The 27,982-nt window shown below is 38.3% G+C and overlaps 1 protein-coding gene across 3 annotated transcripts in view; it reads right to left on the bottom strand.

Annotated features, from left to right (window-relative positions):
- Positions 1-14,484, bottom strand: part of LOC140150539 (rho GTPase-activating protein 15-like) — a 129,994-nt gene extending 115,510 nt beyond the window's left edge. For 2 of the 3 annotated variants that reach the window (XM_072172569.1, XM_072172572.1), the window contains exons 1-2: positions 14,386-14,484; positions 1,368-1,997 (exon numbers count right to left, since the gene is read on the bottom strand). In XM_072172569.1, the coding sequence (XP_072028670.1) occupies positions 1,368-1,763 (396 nt within the window). In that variant the 5' untranslated portion in view covers positions 1,764-1,997; positions 14,386-14,484. Of the gene's footprint in view, positions 1-1,367; positions 1,998-14,173; positions 14,340-14,385 lie in introns of those variants that run through there. The other variant, XM_072172570.1, reaches the window with a different exon arrangement.
- Positions 14,485-27,982: the final 13,498 nt, after the last annotated feature.

Here is a 27,982-nt window from a genome sequence, read left to right as displayed (position 1 = left end):
GATTTTCAAACGAACCTGACCGCTTCAGCCGAAAAAGTGAATGAGGAGGAAAGGGAAAAAACCGCGAAGTACCAGACACTCACTAACAAGAGATCTGATTGGTCCGAGCCTGGCAAGGTCGTAAGGCAGCCAATCAAGAAAGGGAACAGCCCGCCACAGTTACTACCTCACAAGGGTGACATTACTGATATGGCTTGAGCTGGGGCAATTAATACAACCTGACTTACTCCCCCCGAACAGCAAGAAAAACCCAGCCAAAACCAAACCAAACAGGGAGACCCCATGGAGACAAAAACGCTTTTGAATAGACAAGCTATTAAAAACCGCACATGTATGTGAAAGTGAATTTAGTAAAATATACAACAATTTGCTAGCAAAAGGGTAAACATCTGCTTGGAAAGGTGACATAGATGATGTAAATTTTGAAGGTTCAATAACTTTTTGGCCATTTCAAACACTATCTAGCCATTGAAGTATAGGGGTTATATTTGAACTTTTAATGCAGGGGATCTTAACAGATATCCTGTGGGGCCAAATCCAGCCACTGATTGTATTTGGCTCTCAATCATGCACAAGGGTCATTCAGAAAGTTCTACCTCCATCCTCCATCATCACTATCTCTGTTATCTTAGGCCAAAAAAAAAAAAAAAGTTTGTCTCAAAGCTTGCGCGGGGATTTGTAAAATCGCATGATTTGACAAAAAAGAAATGCGGAAATTTTATTTTTTAAAATTTTTTTCCAGAAAAAATCGGCGAAAATCATAGACTTTTTCTCAAAATACCATGAAAAAAGTCGGGAATAAAAAAAAAAAAAAAAATCGCATTTCGCATTTCTTTTTAAATTTCTCGTGAGCTTTGAGACAAACCTTTTTTTTTTTTTTTTACATGCCAAAATATTGAAATTACCCATGCTTATACTCTTAAATCTTGATTACAATATAAAAGTTATTTGATACAAACGGTAATTTTTGGTTGTTAAGATGTGTTGGTTAGAGTGAATACCGATTTGGTACGTCTGAAACGGTCTGAAAAGAAAGGCTAATTTTGAAGAAAAAAAAGTTGTCCACATCTATGTGGAAATCATTACAGCTTTATTTCTGAAAATGGTTAAATTGCTTTATTTTTGTTCAAATAATTCAATCAATATCTAATGTTTGCAATTAGTACAGTTTTACTGGGTCTTTTGCGCAACAAAACCGATACCATGTCAGAATATCCTTCATATTGACCCTTTTCCATAGGTTGTTGACTTCGATCGGGTGAACACTAGTTGGTTCAAGTCGTCTTAATTGGTTCATGTTAAAATCCAATAAGTTGTATGCAAAGTTTTTGTATTTTGTAAGTATACAAGGTTATTTACAAACTTACCCCAGGAGTATTTGATGTTGGAGAATAAGGCCTATCATTGTTCCTTATATTCAAACGTGATGGTCGATTACTTTGTACATTCTCATAATCCGGATCTGGAAAATCTGGCACATTTGGTTCAGACACTACAACATTATTTCTCATCCTTTCATCCAACTGTCTTGCAAGGGCGCTAAACCCATCTTGTCGATATTGCGGAACAGCCTCCCTATCATGGTTCATATGTGCATGTGGTAATATATGCCCTGGCACTTTTGCGATTGAGCTGTCTTTCTTTTTTTTCTTCCAGGCGTACGTAGCTGGAAGATAGACGCCTTTCTGGTCACCGTCTTTTCGCACATACCACCAGTCACTGTTTGATTTTTTGATGAGAGTAAAGATGTCGCCCGGGACCATCTTGGACGGTACCCGTCACCTGAGACATACTCGTACTCATACTTTGCCGACACTAATTCCACTGGTCGTTGTGACATTACGGCAGTCATTTCAAACATTCATGTGTAGATACTACACAGGTTGATTAGCAGGATGGTGTTCAGCACATCATGTGCCTTTGATTCAGCTCATGATGTCATTATTTCATCAATAATGTATCCAGACACAAGAAAAAGGCCACAGTATATCCAAAATCTGTAAAGATAATCACAAAATTGGGTTCAAATCATGTTGGTATCATTCATTAGCCTTTTTGAAGTATGGCATACACAAAAGGAGGGCAGTCTTCAATCTGGGCAAAATCTGGCATATTCAAAAGACTTAGCCCACTTCGTGCAGTACCATCTTATTGTGTCCACCATATAATGAAAAAGGCTAATTGCTTTGAAATAAAACACAAACAATTCGTGAAAGTAATTCAAATTTAATTTCAACGCTACTTGCTTATTTTGCTTACCTGGAGTGCTTTCGAGGAACTTCCTCGTCATCAGCCGATGTTAAAACTTTGATGTTTAGCTTAATGCTTTTCAGCATATTTTGAAAATTTTAAGACATTAAGGCCTTGAAGCCATTTGGTGCACCCATATATTACACTGATCAACAAAAAGTGTATAGTTTAGTTGATGGTACCCAGGGAGCGTGTGCCCATTCAAAAGAGGCTGCTTAACATGCCTGAATTTGCATGATATACATATATATGTATCAAGATCACATAAAACTGCATGAACAAAACAGTGTGATTTACAGCAATAATGAAGTTACAATGTAGATCCAACAGAAGAACTACTGACATGGTGTTTTCTCTTCGCCAGCTCTAGGAAAAATGTTGTGAACAAAGTCAAAACAAAGGACTTTTTGTCACTTTTCCAGCTTCATGAAAACCAGCTTGGTCAGGTTAGACTGAATAACGACCTCACAGAGCCCTTCCCCATTACCAATGGGGTGAAGCAGGGCTGTGTTCTTACACCAACTCTATTCAGCATCTTCTTCAGCATGATGCTCTATCAGGCCACTGTCGATCTTGATGATGATGATGATGACGGTATCTACATTCGTTACCGAACTGATGGTAGCCTGTTTAATCTGAGGCACCTACAGGCCCGTACCAAGACAATGGATCTGCTAGTTCGGGAGTTGTTGTTTGCTGATGATACCGCTCTTGTTGCCCACACAGAGAGTTCCATGCAGCGCATCACATCCTGTTTTGCAGAGGCCACACAACTCTGGAAAATCCATGGTCCTGACCTACAGATGAGTTGACTTCATATTTTGTTCAGGGCTCGTGTTTTAGAAAATCCTGCCACATCACAATAAGGCCATTGAACAGTGTACAAATGTAATGGTTGTATGCTGTTCGCTCAAGCGAATCAGTATACCAGTCCCTTGTCTTTGTTGATAAACATTGAGGTCAACTTATTTATAGCAAAATGCACCTATATTGTTTATGATGGGAAAATATAGCAAAATACTTATTTTTGGTATACATGCTTTTCACAAAGTGAGTGTCCAAGAGCATGTTGAAATGCACATGGCCCTCAAATAGCAATAGCAGATTGTTTGCTAGGTTGCTAATATGTAGGCCTAATGTCAAGACAACCAGTCTGGACTATGACATCTTTATCCAAACAATTTGAAAATAATTTTCAAAACATATCACTTCAATCAACCTTGATTAAATCTGTACAGGAATATGAATCATTGCCTTTGTAAACACCTTAAAATGGCAGTGCGCCCTCAAAGCTGAAAGTTACAATATGGTAGGGCGAATATTTGGTGCGGTGTTGTGTCATCTGTTCTACATGACCATACAGATATATAACAAATTTTGATTTCATATTTTTGTGTTGATGAATTATAACCTCTATTTGTGAAATTTGCGACATTAAATAAAACCCTCGTGAAAATCACCACATACAGTAGAATGAGTATATAATATACTACATTGTATAATAAATTGCAGGCTTTCTGGCCTTGCTAATTTCAGAAACACATTAATTTGGCAAAGTGAGTGACAACATTGCATAGTGATCTCCTCAAAGTGTATTAAAACCCATATTCGTATTAGTGTGCAAACCATGCAATTATCATGAATATAACAACCAAAATGATAACCATATTATTATTAATTTGTCTAAAAATTAACAGTAGTCGAGCTGGTAGTTATACAATATATTTACTCAAGTGAGATGTGCATGTACATTGTACAATGTGCATATATGTATCTGTACCGATTCTCCTACTCCCATGTCTTGTTGTACATGTTGATCTAGAACAAACAGTACATGTTCCCTCTCCTGTACATTCACACGTTTTCTGTTCTATTGTTCTTGTCTGGTCAAAGTTCTAGCACTTACTGCAAATCATAAAATGAAGATCTTGCCCGACAATTACATTTGCACACATCCCGAGTTTGTTGGTCAGTAAAAGCAACTTCAACAACATACAATGTATTCCAGAATACATCACTCCAGCAACCGGGGAGCACAAATTTATTTGGTGGCCAGATAAATTATGATTAGTAAAGACCGTCGCGAAGTGACCATCGCGTCACATAAGGAGTTTGAAAATTTTAAGATAAGGCCTTGAAGCCATTTGGTGACCCATATTACACTGATCAACAAGAAGTGTATGATTTCATTTGATGGTACCTAGGGAGTGTGCGCCCATTCAAAAGAGGTTGCTTACGTGCTTGAATTCGCTTGATATATGTATCACAACATCACATAAAACTACATGAGGTCATGTTTTTGGAGGTGGGACCCAATTGCGTCACATCTTTTTGTCAAAAATAAACTCCTTTTTCGTATTTCTGATTATATTTCAAAAAGTTTTCACCCAAACTATGTAAAAGTATACATTTTTAGAAAGCATATATTGTCAGGATTGCAAATCTGTAAAGTTTGAGTGGATATACAGGGCGTGCCAAAAATATATAGGGTGATTCCACTAAAAAATACCTAAAAATAACATTTCTTTACCACTCCAATATTTCTACATAGTATATAATTGGAAAATGAACTTGATATTTGGAATATTAGTCCTTTCATAAAATATATAGTTTGCACTATATTTGTTAAGGGGGTAATACACCCTGGTCAATTTTGTGCATATTTTGCATTTTTCTCAAAAATTATAGCACATTGGTGACAAGTAAGATATGTATATTATAGGGCAATGACTACAACTACTGCACTGAAAATTAAGCAACTCAAGGCGAGTAGTTATTGATTTATTGATCAAATATTGGTTTTCCCTCATTTTTTACTGTAACTCCACAACTGTTGTCTGTGCTGAAATAAATCTCCAGTGTAGTAGTTGTAGTATGTGTGTGGACATTCTGAAGAAGAAATAAAAGAAGAAAAAAAAAGTGCAGTGATTTATAGTGCGCTACGCACAGGCACAACGCCTAGACGTTGATCCACAAGCCTCAGCACACTTTACAGGTTGTCGCTGACCACTATGGCCCCACATCATTCCATAAACCATTAAACAACAATTCAGGGACTTTGCTGCTTCAAGAGCGCACACCCTAGACATATCACAAATAACCATCGCAACCCGGATCAGCTCCCCGGGTTACAACGAGACAAATTAGCAGTGAGTTCCTTGTCCAGGGGAATTTCAAGCTAACTCAATTTTTCCACGAGAGCATACTAGGCACCAAGAGGGTTCGAACCCGCAACCTCTCGCACCATAGTCGAATGCCTTGTCGATTGAGCTAACTTGACTTGAAGAGTGTCCAAGACACTCGAAACTGTCAGGTCAGTAAAATAACAGTATTTAATTGGTTTTGAAAAACGAACTTTGTATTCTGAATTTCTGCAAACCTGATGAATTTATTTACGGACTTAAGAAATGCTCCATTTAATATAAAACAAATTTGACATTGATTGAGCAGTGTATGCTCCAATATGCAAGGTTTAAAATTGCACCACTCTACTACAATAAAATATAATATTAGATGTATTATTGTAGTGGTGTAAACACATGTATGTACAAAGTTTCTGAACTTGAACACAAGATATATGTAGGACAAATATTTTAATTGAAAATGACTGTACTGCACATTTGTTTCTCCTCAGGGGGGGCCACTTGTATTCAGAGAACCACCCGCATACAAAAAAAATAAGGAAAAGGGGCCCTTTTTCACAGCCAGGCTGCCAGGGGCGATACCTGCGAATCTCTAAAAGGGTAGCAAAAACAACAAAAATTGGAAAGGGGCACCTTAATCACACAGTCAATACTCGAAAAGGGTAGCCTACTTCAAGTTCACCTGCATGCAAAAAAAAAATTAAAAATCAGTTAATAATATTCTGTAAAATTTCAAGTGAAATTCCACTCAAAAAATGAAAACTAGCTTTTTTTGTCCGGCTCTTGTTGATTTCATGCCGATGTAGAACTAGCCCTGTCACAAACCATGACGCCTCTCGAATAGCGAGCGAAGCATTATTTAATGCGGCAACTCTACCCAGTAGAAAAGTGGAAGGTTAATACATTTAGGCCTAGTCATTTACAAATGTACACATAAATATTAATACTTGTTTAGGGTATTTAAAAAAACCATTCTTTTTTTGGGTATAAAAGTTAGGAAAATACTTGCTTAGGGTTAGAAAACACCCGCAAAATACTTGCTTTGGGTACTTCCTGAAAGTTCTTGTATGTGGGTGATATATACAACTATGAATACAAGTGCCACCCCCAGTGTTTTTCAAGCAATACTCTCATTGTATGAGATTGTGTGTTAAAAAAAAAAGCCACACATAACCTCAAAATGGTGTAATCATTTCAATGAAAAATATATTGAAAAAACAAACTGTTTCATTTCACTTTCACAAGTGCAAATAATTAATATCGTTGTGTTACCAAAAGTACTGAACGTAGTACCACAGGTTCTTACTTCCAAATGATATTGCCTTATTTGTAGCACCATGGCAGCACGTACATGTAGATTAATGCCACAGTGAAGTCACTCATGCATGAAATAAAGGAGGTGGTCTAGTCAATGGTGTCACCTGTCCTGCATGACTAATCTACCATTAGTCACATGTAAACAAGAGTCACCCTCCCCTCTCATTCTTTGTTCATTACTGGATTTATGATCTTTGTGTGTTTGTGTATTTTTGTCACCTGTGATTAACAATTGGTGTTCTCTTTTCACCAAGATCTCACACATTCGGCTATTCCAGTTGAAATCCATACCCATGACTTTACTCTCCCTCACACAGGGGGGTATGCATTTCAAATGGGGTTACTTGAATGGGTGACTCCATTTGAAATAAACACCCCCTGTATGGGAAATTTTAGGCCACATCCTCCACAGGGGGTGTATGGATTTCAACTGGAATAACCCATTGTCATCAAAAGATGAGGATAGTCACTAGGATCCACAACATGCTCATCTATCAGGGTGCAGTTCTTTAACCCCAATACATTTGCACATTCATTGAATGACCTTTGAAAATTTGAGTACAAAAACTCATACTCTGCAACATGAGGTCAAATTTGCACTATGATTGTTTAATTGAGGTTATTGAACTATGCCATTACGATGAAGCTATTGTGGTCCATAGTGAATGAGCAGGGGTAGCATTAAGGCCCGAAAGTCGGGGGTTGTTTTCCCGTGTTTTTCACTCTCAAGCTTGCAGAAAATCCAAATACATGGGGTGAAAATTAAATCTCAGGGGTGAAAAATATTTTGCAGTGTAGTCAGGGGTAGGAGTAAGGTCCAAAAGTAGAGGGTCAGAGTTCACCCCCGAGCTTGCACATTCCCAATATATGGAGGGTGAAAAATTAATATTTTTTTAATTTAGGGGGTCATTCACCCCTGATCGGGGGTTAACGCTACCCCTGTGAGTGAGTAAAAGTATTGCATTTACCTATCAGAATATCACTAACTAATAACCAACACAGAAATGCAAGCAAATGGCCAAGTATCAAACATTTTTTAGAATCACACTTTAATGAGCCACACATGAAAGACGTGGTTATGTTGGCGGAGAACATGCACCGCACATACTCAACATGACTAATCCACTCAGATATTGACGGGCAATGTCGTCATATGAATGTTATTTGAAGTGACAAGTGCATTTGCCTATATTCACAGCTCATTGCCAGTGTTGAAAGCCACTGTGATCATACAAAATCTGATTAAGACTAGTTCAATTATATTAGCTAAATACAGGCTGTATCAAAATGATTGGTACCCATCAATTTTGATATTATAAAAAGCCTGCCTCTTATAGTTACGACTTGTTATAAAATTAAAATCTATAAAATTATTTGGATCTTGTGTTGAATTCAGATGTGTCTGACGCATCCATTATCAATTAAAAAATGGGTAACAATCATTTTGATACAGCTTGTACATGTATGCCGACTTAAATTTTGAGCAGTATACAACAGTACATGTTGCTGTATGTGGGGGTGTATGTTAAGGGGTGGCATGCACAAGATTACATACTTTTGTTGATATTTTCCACTAAACATTTACCTTTAAGTCTATAGATTGTAAGCAGGATTACCGAGGATTTATAAGCTAGGTTTTCAGTTCACCATTAAATACTCCTACACATGTTGGCAGCTCACAGGTAGTAATCAGTTTTGCAGGCTGTGACACGCGTGAAATTGGGACAGAAAGAATGAGTTTTTCTTTGTTCATTCAGTCCTTTTTGAATACTGGTTATGCAACAATTATCTCCCCCCCCCCCCATCAAAAAAAGAGGGGCTGGTAACCAATTTGTGGCAGTCTGGCAGGGCAGAAGGGTGAAAGCAATCTTTTGGCAGGTCATGGGGGAAAACAGATTTCTGGCCAATCAAGAGGGGAGGGGGAAAGCGATTTTTGGCACAAAAGGCTCATACAGTATGGAAATGTTTTAATATATATATGCAAAATTGCAAAATTTCCTGCTTGTATTTAATATTTGCAAATTGGGTTCCCTAAATTTTGGCATATGTGCAAAAGAGGTTGCATTGGGAGGGGGTAAAGATTTTTTGACAAGATGTAAGGGGAGTAAGTAATTTTTGGCAGATGGGGGGGAGGTATTTTGGCATGTCATGTGGGAGGACACAGCACACAGGCATATTTTGGCAGACCATTTTGAAATTTGCTCACCTGGGGGGGCAGATAATTATTGCACAACTCTTAAATCAACCTATAACTTCTCCATAGCTTTTGCCCTTCAAACTACATGTTTCATTTTACATGGCAGGACAATACTTTGACAGACTTTTGTAAGAATTGTTTCTATTTAGCTATATTTGGCAAACGATGAATGCCATGCACATATCATTGTCAATATTTACGCGAATCTACACAGTCGCGGATCCAGGATTTTTGAAAAGGGAGGCACAAAAGGAGGATCATCTGCACGGTAGGCCGGTATCTGATGAGGGGATACATGTATGCAGGGACAGCCATTTGAGGAGAGGGAGAGCAATCGCGCTCTACTGCTCTCCTTAAATCCTGATATAGGAGAGTGATTTTTATCTCTCCTTAGTATGACCATTCTCTCCTAACATTCTATTGTAAATGCTCTAAACAGCTTCCTTGAAGGCTTCAGAAGAGTTATTTAATGCTCTCCAGCAGATTCCAAAAGTCAGTCACAAGGGACAACAAATTATTTTGACGATGCGTGAGATTTTAATCATTTTCCAGCATTTTGCGTGAGATTTACTACATAGGAGTGAGATTATAGTACCAATTTGTGGCAGTCTGGCAGGGCAGAAGGGGGAAAGCAATCTTTTGGCAGGTCATGGGGGAAAACAGATTTCTGGCCAATCAAGAGGGGAGGGGGAAAGCGATTTTTGGCACAAAAGGCTCATACAGTATGGAAATGTTTTAATATAAAATTGCAATATTTCCTGCTTGTATTTAATATTTGCAAATTGGGTTCCCAAAAGAGGTTGCATTGGGAGGGGGTAAAGATTTTTTGACAAGATGTAAGGGGAGTAAGTCATTTTTGGCAGATGGGGGGGGGGGAGTATTTTGGCATGTCATGTGGGAGGACACAGGCATATTTTGGCAGACCATTTAGACGATGCGTGAGATTTTAATCATTTTCCAGCATTTTGCGTGAGATTTACTACATAGGAGTGAGATTATACTACTTTGGCGTGAGACCGTGAGAAAGTGACCCAATGCGTGAGACTCACGGCCAATGCGTGAGAGTTGACAGCCCTGCCCAATTGAAGCCATTCGTGGACAAGTTTTCACTATTAATATTATTGCATAAATTATTGCTTTAAACATTTATGGAATGCCCAAACCAGGAGCGAAAAGGGCAACTGCTTTATGCATACATTTTCTACGCAGGGGGTGTCTGAGGGGTACGCCCCTGACAAGTGAGAAATTTTTGCAAAATGAAGACCTAATTGAAGCCATTTGCTGGTCCATTTTGCTTTGGGTCAACCATGAATGATCCTAGCATTTAGGTCTAGGTCAAGGGACACAACAAAACCGAAAAAATAAATAACTTTAAAAAAAAACAAACAAAAAAAACCTTTTTTTTTTTTGTGCAATTTAACTTTTTCCATCTTCTTCTCCCTTTTTTCTTCCCGGCTGTAGCCCCTTTGATCTACGTCTGGTCCAAAACAGAAGCGGAGGGAGCCAGAGGGTGTCTGAGGGAGGATGCATTCCTCAGTATCAGGGTCACATTTTGGTGGGAGTTTTGGTGAAAATGATGGACACTTGTCAAATTCTACCTTTGCTCGAGAGGTCTAGCTTCCAATTTGCTCACCGATAGCTTTACATTCGAGGGTAGAGTGCACTGCTATAAAAATCTAGTCTGATCTACCGAAAAGCTAAGGCTACATAGTACAATGTAGTACAAGCATCGAAAGCATAACAAGTACAAATGTAATACTAATGTGCAAATTCAAAGCTAGAGTTCTCAAGTACTCCTACATTGTACCTAAATAAGACCCTGATCATATATAATGTATATATATAATGTCTTTTGTATTTGTTCGAATACTGGCCAACACTCCTGGAGTCAGACGGTCAGAAAGAATCAGATCATACAGAACCAGATCTATGGCTATGCATGATCAGAAGAACTTCAAACACATGTAGACCTGCATCATCACATTTATCAAGTGCATGTTTATAGTCCTAGTTCCAATAATAGAGGCCGACAGTCTTTCACCATTTTGTGGGTACAAATGATCTGTGTGTTCATGCGTCGGACACTACGCGCAGGGCGCAGCTTGCCACGCAGCTGTCATCTCGCATCAACGCGGTGATTTTGCTGTTCATGCATGAAGATCGAACGACCATCACAGCGTGTACCCACAAGATGGCGGCATATGACGTCACGCTGACGGCCTCTATTGGAACTCACGGCTCCGACCGTGAGTTCCAAGGAGCTATGTGTATGTGTCGCCTCGATTTAGCATGCATTCATCACCATCACCATATTCACATGTACATCGTGGAGTGGACTTTTCGCTGCTCATAAAAATCACTCAAAAATCATCTTTTTAAATATTTCTTTGGACAAAAGCTGATGCGTAGAATAAGTTGAGCAATCACAGATGACATACATCAGTGACACAGTTTCTAAAGTGAGTATTTTACTAGATATACTAATGCAAACTTTCCAAAATAAAACCCTGGAGGCACCCTATGACTATGTGAGTACCTACAACCTGAAAACAAGTCCTCAAATGTTCGAAATTTGTAGTTACTACAACTATGTTTAGTCCATGCATCTTGTGAATTATTGTTTTTCTCAGAGAAGAACGGCAACCCGGAAGTGGGGTTCTGATTGGCAGATTCAATGCCATGGTCTGACAATCATAACAACAGACCGATAATTTGATTGGCCGATTACGAGTCAAAACGTTGGTCGGCGTAGTTTGGCGCTCTTGAAGCAAACACAAACTCATTAAGGGGGTACTACACCCCTGTGGTAAATTTGTGACTATTTTTGCATTTTTCTCAAAAAATAATAACACACTGGTAACAAAATTTATGTATATTATTGGGGCAAGGGATCCAATTACTACACTGAAATTTCAGTAACTCAAATTTCAGTAACTTGGCGTGAGAAAGTGACCCAATGCGTGAGACTCACGGCCAATGCGTGAGAGTTGACAGCCCTGAAAAAATTGTTTATATTACGTTGCTATACGTATTGCATTGTTCGAATTGTCTATAGATATTTCAATGGAAAACAAGAAATAGCAAGATATCAGTAACATCCCATTTTGCCGCAACCCCCGCCATGGTTGACTTAGGGGTTCTTTTCACGCTGAACACGATGGCGCTATTCACGACATGCGATACTCAATCGTTTAGCCCGAAGAGCATGTTAATGCGTGAGAGTTGACAGCCCTGAAAAAATTGTTTATATTACGTTGCTATACGTATTGCATTGTTCGAATTGTCTATAGATATTTCAATGGAAAACAAGAAATAGCAAGATATCAGTAACATCCCATTTTGCCGTAACCCCCGCCATGGTTGACTTAGGGGTTCTTTTCACGCTGAACACGATGGCGCTATTCACGACATGCGATACTCAATCGTTTAGCCCGAAGAGCATGTTAAAAACATAATGTCTCATTATGACAGGATTACCCGATATTGCAGGACAGCAAAGTCCGGTTGGTAAAGGAATTCCCGTTATTGCGGGACAAGTAAGTATGTCTCGTAAAAACTCTGTGATGCGCCCGTACTGCTCAAGGACATTTTGGGCATGCACTGATGATTTTAATCCCATTGTACCAGGGTTTGGGCGTGCACTGATGATTTTAATCTCACTGTACTAGTCTATACTCACAAAGTTGAGGTAATTGATCTACATTGATCTCATCTTTTGGGTGGGTTCAAAATTCCCTGAGTTGGCAAAACCTGCAATCTGCATGGGAGTAATTTACTTAGTGCAAAAGTGGTCAAAATATATATTGCTCTGCAAATTGTCTTAATTTTCATGATTAGGATTTATCATATTGAGCAGCATTCTACTTGTGATGTTTCTACACTGTGTAGAGAGGGTCTACAGCATCTCTGAGGTAAAACTGACAAATACAAGGTATATTTCTTGATGCTTGAAGTTTGGATTTCTTAAATGTACAGTGCATCCCTATGTACCGCTGCATGACTTCAGGTCCATAGATGTCATTATATACCTCATCTAAAGATTCCCGTCATCTGATTGGTTAAAAGAGCGGGCATAGTTTTGACTATGCCCGCTAAAGTAACTATTCCCCGGGCATAGTTCTGCGTGTGCTTTGTTCCTAGCGTAAAATGCTATTACGCACGCGTTAATGTTTTCGCGCGCTATAATTACGCGGAAATCGCAGATTGTAATCTGTGCCGTTCGCATTGAAACTTTTAATGTCTCTTCCCAAAACCGATACTTTTAACCAAACAGATGACAAGAATCTTAAGATTCGGTATATAAAACAAATATTGACTGCTTAATATTCGGGACACAGTTTAAAATTATATGCCTCGGTGATGTCAAAACCATGACTATGCCTCAGCTTCGCTTCGGGCATAGTCATGGTTTTGACATCACCTCGGGCCTATAATTTTAACTGTGCCCCTCATAGCAGTCAATATTTGTATATTATGATAAAGACTGAAGTCTTGCTGGCAGGACTAACTAGTTCACCACGTAAACTTGTATGGCTCAAAATTCGGACCGCTCGCCATTAAGTTTACTACTTTCTGTGTTTTGAAATTTGTTGACGTTTTAATGATCCTCGATTTCCGGTCGATTATTTTAGCTGTGCCATGTCACGTGCATGACGCTAGTGGGTACCAGCCAAACTTCAGAAGAAAAAAAATCACGATCGCCGATAACGATGTGATATGGGACTTACATAGGATTACACAGAGATATTTCTTGCCAAAATTTGACCATTTCTAGGTAGCTTGGCCCTACTTTGTCTGCGTTATATGAAAAAGGACAGTCTTAAGTAAGTATAAGTGCAACGCTTTTGATGTGTTGATATTTTGGGAGACTGGGAGGGATCAAAAAAAAAAAAAAAAAATGATGGAGCCTATTCTTGACTGTGTAATATTCCTTCAACCAGCTACCGTGCGGTAACAGTCTTATACGATGGACAGATAGTATCAGTTTGTGAATGAGGACATCGTATAAGTTCCTTGTACTAAGGTAACACTCATCATGCACTGTACTGTCACTGACACTAGGCCTACAGTCACAGAACACTGCTGACTGGAAAATAATTATCATCATAAAAAATTCATACCCCAAAATGCGACCAAGTACAGTGTAGTCTTCATCTAGAAGAACTTCAATGTCCCACACAAAGTTACAAAACATGAATAGTGCTTAGAATCATGTAGACTTTGCAACACCACATTTGACATTGCATTGTACACATTATTATCTCACCTTGCGTTTCCGAGTGAGCTTCTTTACTTCCGCAAACCTGCCCACTTTTCCGAATTCACTGCCAAACTTGATCGAAACCCAAGCTCAATTTGCAGTATATCGGAGAACCTATTTATATCGTCAGATCTTACATCTGCTAATTGCATGTATTATTTACTATGAAATGCATCAAAAACTATGTAATATTATGAGTGATGAGTGAATTTGATTACCTTTTTCTTCTTGCCCAGTGTCCGTGTTTACGACAGATCGACAGCTGCTTTTGATGACATCGTCACCTCACGTGTTGCCAGATCGTTATCATTCACGGCGTGATTGACAAACCAACACACAGATAGTGAAGCTTCAACTCACTTGTCAAAATCCCTAGTACCCATGGTACATGAGCTTACATGGTACCCGGCCCAAAGCCCGGGCCCAAACCAGCCCCAAAGGCAAGATTCTTATTTTCCCGGGTTATTTTCCCGGCACCCGGGGGGGGGGGGCGACGATCGCTTATTGGAGGGTAACAAATTGTGACACAATGACACATGTAGGCATCCCGGGGGATAGGCATAGGCCTATGCCTAATTTTATAAAACCTAGCCTATTTTATGAGTTTTATGCCCGGTTTTATGAACTGAAGGGACTGAACAGCTCTGAACCATGAAACATATTTTTGAATGTGACATCCTACTTGTTTAGCTTTGTTTTATCAAGTTAGATACGATGTAGTTTGCCAGACATGATGCAGTCATGTCTACAGTAGAATTCACCACGACTTTGCAGGACTTAAACCCATAACACTCATTGAAAACAGCTCAACTGATTAGATCTTCTCTGGTTGTGCACATGTGTCTGTTTTATATGTGCGGTATCGCAATGAGCTGGTAGGCCTTATTATAGCTTCAGTTGGGTAACCGATTATAAAGGAAACGCAAGGAAACAATGGTTTGTTCACGAAATGAGACAATGGTCTGCTTTTTGTTAACCAGCATTCTTGAAAATGAGCAACATAATGATTGTGACTTAACACGGTTTGGAAATAATTTCTTCATATTTTTTGGTGCTATCCCTCGTTTACATATCCCTCCTAAAACACCAAAGCACGCATATTTCCAAACATCTAAATTAGCTAAAAATTTAGGACATGTTACAAAACTATATTTTCTAGAATTTTAGAAGAGTACTTTTAATATTGGCCGGTTATTTTTCACACAGCGACGTTAATAGGCAAATCCCCATACTTCTAACGTACGCTATTTCTAGAGGTCACGCGTCAATGGTAAGAGCACTGTGTATTGTGTATAGGAAAACGGACAATAACTGCAGTATGATAAAACCAAAGGCATAATTGTACGATTTCTGTCATATTTTAATTTTATGGCTTTACCCAAAATGCTGAAAGAGCGGGCCGGTATTTGTAGGCCTAAGCTCTACTAGTAGTGAGGCTTATTAAGGTCTGACGGTCCATTTTAAACTGAAATCACAAGGTAAAGTGAAAGATAAGCCAATTGCACTGGCTATTTGTTTATCATGGAGTTCTATGGGATAAAAGTCCAATTTGCTGTGTTGACCTATACAAATGCCACACTTGGCTGATTCCATTTAGGTATACTATTAGGCCTATTAAGCGGGGCGTGTAGGCCTAAGTGACATGTGTATAGACCACCGGCATAGACTGATTTTCCTATGTGAGTTTTGCAATCGATTGGGTGGGGGTGGGGGTGGGCGTGCGCGTGTGTCACTATATGCCACTGCTGGTGACAAATAGGCTCTATGCCGAAAAAATGTAACCAATTTCATATTATAAGATCACCATTATTCTATAGGTGGGAGGAGGAAGGAGCAAAAAAGCAGCCCTGAGAAATTCCAGGTGGTGGTCGCCGTGCATCCTCTCAATTCAGCTATCAGTAAATTTTCATCGTCAACCGTGTAATTGAATGGGATTATTTTGAAATTTTAAAATGCTTGAAATATTTATTTTTTATTTATTTATTGGAACATACACTTTTGTATCAGTGGAGGCACACGCCTAACCAGCGGTGCGTTCAAAAACAACAAATATACATTATATATAAATAAGAAACAGAATTATAATACAATGGAATATAGGCCTACATGCAAAATTATGGCCTTAGTACAAAAATTAAAGGAAAAGAAACCCAAGTTGGCTTGAAATGGGTCCTTAGCAGGAAAAATAAAACATAATATAGAATAATGAAAAAAAAAATACAATTATATTATATACTGGTATGACATGACAATTAAAGGCCCATTCAGTGATTTGCTCATCCGGACGATCGTAAAAATCATCAAAATTCAGATTTTGGTACCTTTGTAATTGGCATAGATGTGCTAACATAGCCTGCTAGTGGTTCGGTCGAAAGCCGTGTATTTTAGACAAAATAAAGCATTTGCATGATTCTGGACTTTTGATACTGACAGTACAAAAGTCCGACTCGAGATCGAAAGAAGCTCACTCTCCACGTACCAACACGCGTTGCGTATTGTTTCTACTACTTAGGCCTATTACCAGTAGCTACTATTTTAAACAAAATACACAATTTTAACTGTTTTTCATATTTGAATTGACCGTTAGTTTGCCTCGGTGACCTTTAATTGCTTATTTTGTTTTCTACTACAAAAATTAAGCGTCTGTTTTAAATCAATTTAGCATGTATGTACGTCATCCACCAGTGGAGCTCCTGCGCCCCTCCGCAGAACTTCCGGTAGTGGATGTTCTGCGCTCGGGAGCGCAGAGAATCCACTGTTGGAGTAACTGCGCTCAGAAGTAAAATAATAGATTTTCGTATTATAATAACGGTGGATCATTGCTGCGCTCGGGCGCAGAACATGCACTGTCGGAGTTCATGCGCCCGGGCGCAGTCCCTTATATGTAACGGTGGATCATTGCTGCGCTCGGGCGCAGGAATCCACTGTCGGAGTTGCTGCGCTAGGAAGTAAAATAATAGATTTTCGTATTATAATAACGGTGGATCATTGCTGCGCTCGGGCGCAGAACATCCACTGTCGGAGTTCATGCGCCCGGGCGCAGTCCCTTATATGTAACGGTGGATCATTGGTGCGCTCGGGCGCAGAGAATCCACTGTGGGAGTTGCTGCGCTAGGAAGTAAAATAATAGATTTTCGTATTATAATAACGGTGGATCATTGCTGCGCTCGGGCGCAGAACATCCACTGTCGGAGTTCATGCGCCCGGGCGCAGTCCCTTATAGGGCCTATGTAACGGTGGATCATTGCTGCGCTCGGGCGCAGAGAATCCACTGTTGGAGTAATTCCGCTCGGAAGCAATATAATACATTTTCTTATTAGGCCTATATTAATAAATAAACATGCGTATAATAACTAGGCCTAGTATTAGGCCTATTATAATAACTATAACTCCAAATTGACAGCAAAATAATGCATTTTCTTATTGAAATTACGGCGGATCATTGCTGCGGTCGGGCGCAGAAAATCCACTGTCGGAGCTTCTGCGCTCGGAAGTCAAATAAATTATTTTCTTATTTTATTAATAAAATACAATATGCATGCGTATAATAACTAATATTTTCTTATTATATTATTAATAAAAAATAATCAAAATAATAGATTTTCTTATTATAATAACGGTGGATCATTGCTGCGCTCGGGCGCAGAACATCCACTGTTGGAGTAATTGCGCTCAGAAGTAAAAAAAAAAGAGTCTAGAGTCTAATATAATATAATATGTTTTTTCTCATTTTACATTTATTTTCTGTTTTCTTTCATCTACATTCTTTTCTTCTCGGAAAAACAGTGGCATGATCGACGGGAATTATATAAATAAACATTAATTTTCATCAGGTTCGCCGTCGCAAATAATAAAGGAGACAAGGAGAAAAAGTGATCCCGCCTGGGAATCGAACCCAGGACCTCAGGTTTACGAGACCTATGCCTTAACCACTTGGCCACGGGAGCTTCATGATTAGGCCGGTTGAAATTCGAACCCATAAGCGGTCACTTAAACTTATCTCCTCACCTTCTTTTCTTCTTTTGTCTTTTTTTTCTTTCCTTTTTTTTCCCGTTCACGTTTCCTTGTCGGTACTTTTCATGTAACCGCAATTGCTCTCTCAGATAATTCCTATTCAGATATAATTCTGATTGACACATGACCACTTGCAATTCGGCCTTTGTTAGTCAACAGATAAGTAGGTGTAATCCATTGGATTCCCAAACAAGCGGAGGGGGTCCAAAAATTAGCATAAGCGAAGATCAATGTCAATTTTAAATCCACGGCAGAGGATAATTATGCGCCGTCCTTTTGTGGTTAGAGATTAAAGGAACCGATAAACGTGGTTTCATGTCGCCGGCATCTAGGCTACACCAAGGCCTACGATATATAGACGAATAAGGAAATCATAAACGCTATTTTCTTATTATGTTAATAAAATATAATATGCATGCGTATAATAACTAGGCGCAGCAACTCCGGCAGTTGATTCTCTGCGCTCGAGCGCAAAAATGATCCACTGATATTATAATATTAAGAAAATATGTAATTTTGTTTCCGAGCGCAGTTATTTTGGTTATTTCCAAAAAAAAATTTTTTTTTAAATGGGTGACCCTACTTGAAAGGTACGTCCGCCCGTAGAACAGGGTTTCTTTTTTCGTCGCGGCCTTATCGGTTCCTTTTATCTATTAACCACAAAATGACACCTACTTATCTGGTGACTAACAAAGGCCGAATTGCAAGTGGTCATGTGTCAATCAGAATTATATTTGAATAGGAATTATTTGCGGTTACATGAGAAGTACCGACAAGGAAACGTGAACGAAAAAAAAAGATGAAGAAAAAAGAATGAAGAAGAAAGAAAACAGTAAAGAAATGAAACTTGTAATAAACTTCTCCGTAGCGCTAATATAATAAGTTTTATTATAATCCGAGCGCATCAACTCCGACAGTGGATGTTCTGCGCCCGAGCGCAGCAATGATCCACCGTTATTATAATAAGAAAATCTATTATTTTGCTGTCAATTCGGTTATACTAATAGCAATAAACTTCTCGGAGTTTAGTTATTATACGCATGCATATTATTTTTTATTAATATAATAAGAAAATATTAGTTATTATACGCATGCATGTTGTATTTTATTAATAAAATAAGAAAATAATTTATTTGACTTCCGAGCGCAGAAGCTCCGACAGTGGATTTTCTGCGCCCGAGCGCAGCAATGAAAAATACGCATGCATATTTATTAATATAGGCCTGATAAGAAAATGTATTATTTTGCTTCCGAGCGCATCAACTCCGACAGTGGATTCTCTGCGCCCCGAGCGCAGCAATGACCCACCGTTATTATAATAAGAAAATCTATTATTTTGCTGTCAATTCGGTTATACTAATAGCAATAAACTTCTCGGAGTTTAGTTATTATACGCATGCATAATTATATTTTATTAATAAAATAAGAAAATAATTTATTTGACTTCCGAGCGTAGAAGCTCCGACAGTGGATTTTCTGCGCCCGAGCGCAGCAATGATCCGCCGTAATTTCAATAAGAAAATGTATTATTTTGCTTTCAATTTGGAGTTATAATAGGCCTAATACTAGTTATTATACGCATGTATATTTATTAATATAGGCCTAATAAGAAAATGTATTATTTTGCTTCCGAGCGCATCAACTCCGACAGTGGATGTTCTGCGCCCCCTGAGCGCAGAAATGATCCACCAGTATTATAATAAGAAAATGTATTATATTGCTTCCGAGCGCAGTTACTCCAACAGTGGATGTTCTGCGCCCGAGCGCAGCAATGATCCACCCGCGTTACATATAAGGGACTGCGCCCGGGCGCAGCAACTCCAACAGTGGATGTTCTGCGCCCGAGCGCAGAAATGATCCACCGTTATTATAATACGAAAATCTATTATTTTATTTCCGAGCGCAGCAACTCCAACAGTGGATATTCTGCGCCCGAGCGCAGCAATGATCCACCGTTACATATAAGGGACTGCGCCCGGGCGCACGAACTCCGACAGTGGATGTTCTGCGCCCGAGCGCAGAAATGATCCACCGTTATTATAATACGAAAATCTATTATTTTACTTCCGATACCGAGCGCATCAACTCCGACAGTGGATGTTCTGCGCCCGAGCGCAGCAATGATCCACCGTTACATATAAGGGACTGCGCCCGGGCGCATCATACTCCGATAGTGGATGTTCTGCGCCCGAGCGCAGAAATGATCCACCGTTATTATAATACGAAAATCTATTATTTTGCTTCCGAGCGCACAAACTCCGACAGTGGATGTTCTGCGCCCGAGCGCAGAAATGATCCACCGTTATTATAATACGAAAATCTATTATTTTACTTCCGAGCGCATGAACTCCGATAGTGGATGTTCTGCGCCCGAGCGCAGAAATGATCCACCGTTATTATAATACGAAAATCTATTATTTTGCTTCCGAGCGCAGCAACTCCGACAGTGGATTCTCTGCGCCCCGAGCGCAGAACATCCACTACCGGAAGTTCTGCGGAGGGGCGCAGGAGCTCCACTGGTGGATGACGTACATAACTCACTTCCCCGTGTTAGAAACACTGGACTAGGAAGTTTTCCAGTCGATTGGTGGCGCACTGTACGAAAATCTCGATTTTCTCGAGTCGATCTGAGTTGAAGTAGAAAACCTTTCTAAAACTTCTGTTTTTGACTAATTTGTCGATGTATTCAGGGAAAAGTGGTTTAATGAAATTCTGTAGACTTATTCTTTATTTCTAAGCAACTCTGACAAATTTCCATTTTTTTAATGTTCCTGTGAAATCACTGAAAGGGCCTTTAATGGACATTAAATATCTTTCAAGACAGAGGATCTCAAGGACCATGCACGTTTTAAGTAACTTTTACAAAACATATCAACACAATAATTTGTTGACTTGTACATTCTAACGGTCCCATGCCCGGGGTCCCATGAGGTTCCCAACATAAGGCACAAACAAATATCACAAACAAATAGGCCTATGTTACCGGGCTATGATAAATAATATAAATACAAGCTAAAACGATAACGAACCCCACAAAACTAACTGAGTGTATGGAAAATGCCATACGGCCGGGCGGTTTCACAAGTTGTCGGCTCTATCACCGCCTGGGAAATTCAGGATTTCCAAGGTTGAAAGTTAAACAGGGCCCATTTGAATTTGGATTTGGAAGATACCTTCTCTTAAATAACAGTATTGCGAACCACCAGCATACATAACTCGATGTAGAGAGTCTTTCCTATTCAGAGGAAATATTGCAATTACACACCTTATTGCCTTTTAACAATAACCATTGACACTAGCACATATCAGAGAAGATGTAAGAAAAGGATGGAGAACAGAATTATATCCTTGAGATAATCCCGTAGGTAATCCTGTTGCACCTATCATAGTCCTTTATTCTCAAGTGGTGGGTTAACCAACAGTTAACAATGAGAGGAAATTCCTGAACCTAGTTCAGTTGGGGATGATTTGAAGTGACCGCCAATTATGACCATTTGATATTTAATACCAGCAATGTGAAAAATAAAAAATAAATAATGTAGTGCCAAAATAATGTACCCTTTTACGGAAGGAGCAAAGTTTAACAAGTTATAACTCCGCTTCTGAAGTACGAATGTCAGCGGCGAATGTCAGGTTATTATTTCCCAGTCTTTAAAAAAATTGCAGGCAGAGGTGGGAATCGATCTCGGTACCTCCCGGTTAAACAGCACTGTGCAAGACCACTAGACCAACTAAATATCTGTTGTGAGATGTGTGACATTAATCTTTGATATTGCTTAAAGGGCATTTCGTGATCCACAGCCTCATCCCCCACTTTTCTCAAAAAAAGTTGAGATTTTTATATCACTGGAAACCTCTGGCTACATAATGTTTATGTACAAAATATTTCTTGCAGATTAATTCGTTTTGCAAAGATATCGTGAAATTTGAATTTCGTTCTGGTGCACCAGAACGAAATTACAACACATTGTCTATGGAGCAGTGTAATACACATAATCATGCATAACTCGCAAACGCAAAATCGGAATCAACTGAAATTTTGGGAATAGGATTTTTTCGTGGATATGTACTGAAAAATGCCATAAAAAGAGGATGCTAGGATCACGAAATACTCCTTTAATGGAACAAATCGCGGAATTAAATCAGTAATAAAAGAAATAGATTCTTATATAGCGGTCAAATTAGATAAAAGGGGAAATATTTGTCCCTGCTCGAAAGAAAATATAGGTTAGAAAATTATCAAATAAATTTAAATTACAAATTGAGATTTTATATTTTTTTCTTTCACGAGGCGACATTATCACAGACAAACACTGTATAAGCTAAAAACTCGACTCTCATCACTAGATGCTGTCATTTAGCTCAATGGTAGAGCATCAGACTGCTGATATCAATATCGTTGGTTCGAGTCCTCCTGCCAGCAATGGTTATATTTATGATTTTAATGCTACGCTAAAATGTGTTCAATTTTTTTCGTTTATTTATTTATTTTTTTTTATTTATTTATTTATTTATTTATTTATTTATTTATTTATTTATTTATTTATTTATTTATTCATTCATTCATTCATTCATTCATTCATTCATTCATTTATTTATTTATTTATTTATTTATTTATTTATTTTTGTTTATTTATGTAAATAATTTGATATATTTGAAAGAGGTATTTGAGCAATTTTATAATCCTATGGGGTCATTTTGAACCCCCACCCCTCCCAACTTGCCAAACGCACAACACATTAGTCACGATTATGCACTTTCAGTTTCCCACGCGTTTGAACGGGAATTGGATTGCGTACTTTTTCGATGTCTAGTGAGCAAATTTTTTCATTATTTTGAGAAAATGATGTCAAATTTTCTATTCTATATTGTTTGGTAATAATGTCTTTTGCCAATAGTATGCTTAAAGTTGTAATTTTGTGTTTTTGATCGCAAAGATCGGATATTTTCGTTCCCGATTCGAATTCTGAACCCTTCGCAAGGGTGCCGATTTCAACAGAACTTTGACGATAATTTTGCCTTTTGGACACTTAAATGCTTTCGATCCTTAATTTTGTTTCAACCGAGTCTTAAATTATCAAGCACAATACAGTTGGTACCACATTTATATACATTGATGAAATTTAAAAGATTTTTTTTCAAGTTTCTAACCGGCGCAAATCGTTAAGTGTGTATTTCCCATTGACATCCAAAATGGCGTAAGCCAGTCCTCAATATACACCAGGCACAAAAAGAAACTCGTCAGTTATATTCATCCTTACTGTTCAATAACTTGATAATTTTGGATTATTCTGAAATATACATTTTGTTAATTGGACTTTGCTTTCTCATTTGACACCCAGTTCGTGAAAAACGAACAAGAATTGACCAAGATATGCGCCTCCAATGCCTCAAACCCCAAAATCAAAAGTTGCATTTTCAACGATTTTCAATGGGAACGCATCGTAATCGTTGTATTGCACACAAGCACCACGGGCCAATCAATAAAGCACACAGTGTAACATGCACAATTGAATCGTTAAAATTGCAACTTTCCATTTTGGGGTTTGAGAGTTTGGAGGCGCATATCTTGGTCAATTCTTGCTCAATGTTCACGAACAGGGTGTCAAATGAGAAAAAAAAGTCCAATTAACAAAATGTATATTTCAGAATAATAAAAATTATCAAGTTATTGAACCGCAAGGATGAATATAACTGACGAGTTTCTTTTTGTGCCTGGTGTACATAGGTACGGCGTATGGCAAGCGAGTCTATGTCATCATCAGGGGGATGACACTCACCTCATTTGCATGGCAAAATTACCCGTCTCCTCTGCAGCCAATTTGTTTTCGCTCCATCGAAATCAAGCTGGTCACGGAGGAGACTACCTTCCTTTGTGTTTGTTCATTTGTGTATGGAGAGCCTTTCTTGGAGTCCATGACTTAGGCTACTACGCTCTCAGCTAGAGTCCGACGCTGCATTGTACTAGAAATACCTTTTCTGTGAAATCGCTATAGAGCCAATCAGGAACACGTATTCAATTTATAAATATAGCATTAAATTAGTATCACATAGTGGCCTCCGTGCAGTGGAAAACCTTAATTCTTTCATCAAAAAGAAATGAAAAAAACAAAAAAACCGGATCCACCTGTACGCCTATAAAATGGGCACAGAAATTTGTCTCAAATATGAATGAATTTTAAGAAACATACGGGATATGATGAACCAATGACCTGACGCCATGATAGCAGGATCTATTAGTTGTTTTATATACAATGCATATACCGTGTTGTCATAATACCAATATTTGGCATAATATATAACGACTAATATTTAGTATTGTAAATATGCAGTTCATATGCACAAACGAACACTGATCTTTATGATATTCAGGTTGTTGTACATCTCATATAACATGTCATATAGGAGGTCATTATGTGTTGACCTTCTCCTATTGTATTTGTTCATCTGTGTATGGAGAGGATTAGCGCCATTAAACGCCATTAAAACTCCATCAGTATTAGGGCGTAGTTCAGTGAACTCACCAGATTGCTATTCCAAGTACTTTGATAAATACAGATAATATGTATTGATGGGTCGAGGCGATTGCATTGAAAACCTAATACATTATTCATAACAGTTACGTAATCAATCGATAGTGCGGACACTTTTCATTTGCAAACCACCAAAATTCGTGATCTTTTAGCGTTGGAAAAGAAACCACGTGAATAGAGTGCCCTCTCAAGAATATCAACTCTCTGGTCATCATCATAAAAATTTAAAATTCAGGTCCCACAAAAATACAGTAATTGTGCAAAAGAGGACATAAATAATTTCTTTCTGCAACCATAATGGGCCGCAATATATCACTAACCGCATAGTCCGAGGCAAGGTTCATTATTGTCAGGGTTAGGGTCTTAGGGTTAGGGTCTTATGGTTAGGGTTAGGGGTTAGGGGTTAGGGTTAGGGTTAGGGTTATAGGGTTAGGGTTAGGGTTAGGGTTAGGGTTAGGGTTGGGTTAGGGTTAGTGGTTAGGGTTAGGGTTAGGGTAAGGGTTAGGGTTAGGGGTTAGGGTTAGGATTATATTCGTATTTATTATACTAGTAATAGTATATTGTGTGTATGCAGTTTATTCCGTAATCAATAAGTATCATAAACAAACACCTTTCTTGCACAACGAATCATAGCACAGTCGTGTAGGCATTAGACTATGGATACAAAGGTTGTGGGTTCGAACCCCAGGTAAACCGTTATAGAATTTTAATTCTATCGATTTCTTTTTATTTTATTAAGTAAGAGGAAATAATAATGGTAACAAACTCGTGTTATATCTAGCCTCATAGGCCTATTAATTACATGTATGTACTATGTGTTATCGCATTGTGGCCCATTATGGTTGCAGAAAGAAATAACGCACGCCGGCAACTAGACTACTATACAAAAAAATCAAATCTTTCCTGCTCAATCAATATAATACTTGCAAATAGATCATAGTTTACTAATCTAATCCTGTAATATAGACCTGTTATATCACCTGTATTTGCATGTAGAGTCTATACATGGTTTGTTATGGTAGGGATTAGTGTCCGATCTCTGTAATGTAATGTAAATGAAGCATATTGATATGCAGGAAGAATCGATCAGGGCGCTATCTATTAGGGAAAGATAAACACTATTCAAAATATCAATAGATAAGAAGAAAGGGATGTAGAGATTTGTAATTGAGTCATGCATGATTCAACAGAAGGTTCTTTCCAATTCCCAAACGTAATGCGGCCCATGGATCAAAATTCAAAACCGAATTGCTCCAAATTTGCCACAGCGGCTAAAACAGATAAACTTATGCTCCAATAAGTTGACGAAAATGGTCTCAAGTTGTTGTACTGAAGTTATCATAAATCTACGGTACTAAAGAGTAGCTATAATTGGGTTTAACTCACCTGTAACCAATAGGGAAAATGCGCTATTTTGAGAGTAAAATGCGTGCGCCAGTTTATTGAAAATGCGCAAAAATGTGCAATTTGTGCATTTTTTACCAAAATGTGTGATTTTTCTCCCCAAAAAGTTCAATAGGCCTAGCCTATTATAAAAACTGTACTGTTTTTGTTCTATGTTATCTTGCAAATTTTGCAACAGCTATTTTCTATACTTGTTTTTAAACATGAATTGTGTTGCAGATCAATCATCATTATGGATTCTTTGATTTTAGTGAAAACTTCAGGTTTTTGGAAAATGAGTAGGCCTACTTGAAAAATGGTTATTTTTGGCAAATAAATTCGCAGTCTGACCTAAAATGAGCGATTGTACCCAAATGTGCAATTTTCGGCGTTTTTTGTGCATCACACATTTTCCCTGTCCTTACCTGTAAAGTTCAGGGAAGTATCAGTAGGCCTAGGTCAACATAAAGGTCAACATCATGTCAATATGTAGGCCTATAGGACTGAATTGCTAATGACCCAACAAGTTTCGACGTTGTTCAAACTAGTCATTGTCACAGAAAGAATCATTTGAACTATTTTAAGCAAAATTGGAGAATTTTTCTATTTTGCTATTTTGAAGCTAAACTGATGAAATATGGTGCAAAAGCGGAACTTAGTTTAATGCTCGCGAAGCGCGCTAAAATTTGCACTTTTGGGGCTAAAATGGGCAAATTTGAGGTTAATTTGATCAGAAACCCATAGGCCTATTCAGGCGTCAACATCATATCAAAACGTTTTAGCTGTGAGAGACCCATTACAAACTGCGACTTATAACTTCTTTCCAACACTGCTTATAGGGATCACAAGGTCAAACGCAATCTCTGTGTGTAGTTCAATGCAGTCTCAGATTACCATCTTTAACCTTTGTGAAACCTCAACATACGAACCGGCTCACTGCACGGACTGTGTACAGAATGCGGCAAAGACCAATATACCTAGTTCAAGCAGAGGTGATTTGGGTTTTTGCTCGTACCAATTTTTTTCAGATTTTTCGCTGTACGCGATCCGGCGAGTGAGATACTTGACAATGAATCAGATTCTTTCTTAGATGATAAGCTTGGAAACATCCCAAGCTTCAATTGGATACCTCGACCAGGTATACAATGGTTCCATGTCATTATACCGCTTTGAGATCAATGGTCAAAATACGTAGAAAATCATAGAAAAGTTGAAAAACGTGGATTTCAGGCAGAAAACGAAACATTTTTAATACAAAGGTGGAGGTGAATAAAAATTATTTGCGAGTAAACAATATCATCTACATTATTTTCGATGCGATCATAAATTGCAGGACATTCTCATGTTTGTTTTGGTATATCGACTGTGATATATGACTAATAATTTCAAAGTTGTGATTTTAGTAATACAAATGTTTTGAGAAAATGTTTGATTTTTGTTGATGTCAGTGGACAGTACGCGCGGTTGTTGGAATGAAATTGAAGAAAATGAGTAATGATGCTTAGGGTACCCTAACGTTTTGATATGTGGGGGGATTGGGGGGATGATTGTATGGAGCACCCCCCTGGTAAAATATTGGGGGGGGGGGGATAAATCCCCCATCCCCCCGGGATCTATGCTCTTTTCAACAGTGGATGAGAATTTCCCTTGACAAATTGGGTTTTCAAAATATGTACAGGTAACAAAATCCTTTTACAGCTTGTTTTACCATATATTGGTTCCGTCTGTGATTTTTAATATTTTGATATTATCATATATTTATTTAATATTTATAGCATTTTATACAGCTATGAAAATAATTAATCAGCTACGTTCCCCATTCCCATGTATCTCCTTTTAAAGACAGTTTTTTTAAAAATGTCAACCCTGTGCGAATTGGGATGT

Source organism: Amphiura filiformis, chromosome 4 (genome assembly GCF_039555335.1).
Source record: "Amphiura filiformis chromosome 4, Afil_fr2py, whole genome shotgun sequence".
Lineage (NCBI taxonomy): Eukaryota > Metazoa > Echinodermata > Ophiuroidea > Amphilepidida > Amphiuridae > Amphiura > Amphiura filiformis.
Note: the sequence above shows the minus strand (reverse complement) of the source record. Positions and strands in the feature narration are given on the sequence as shown.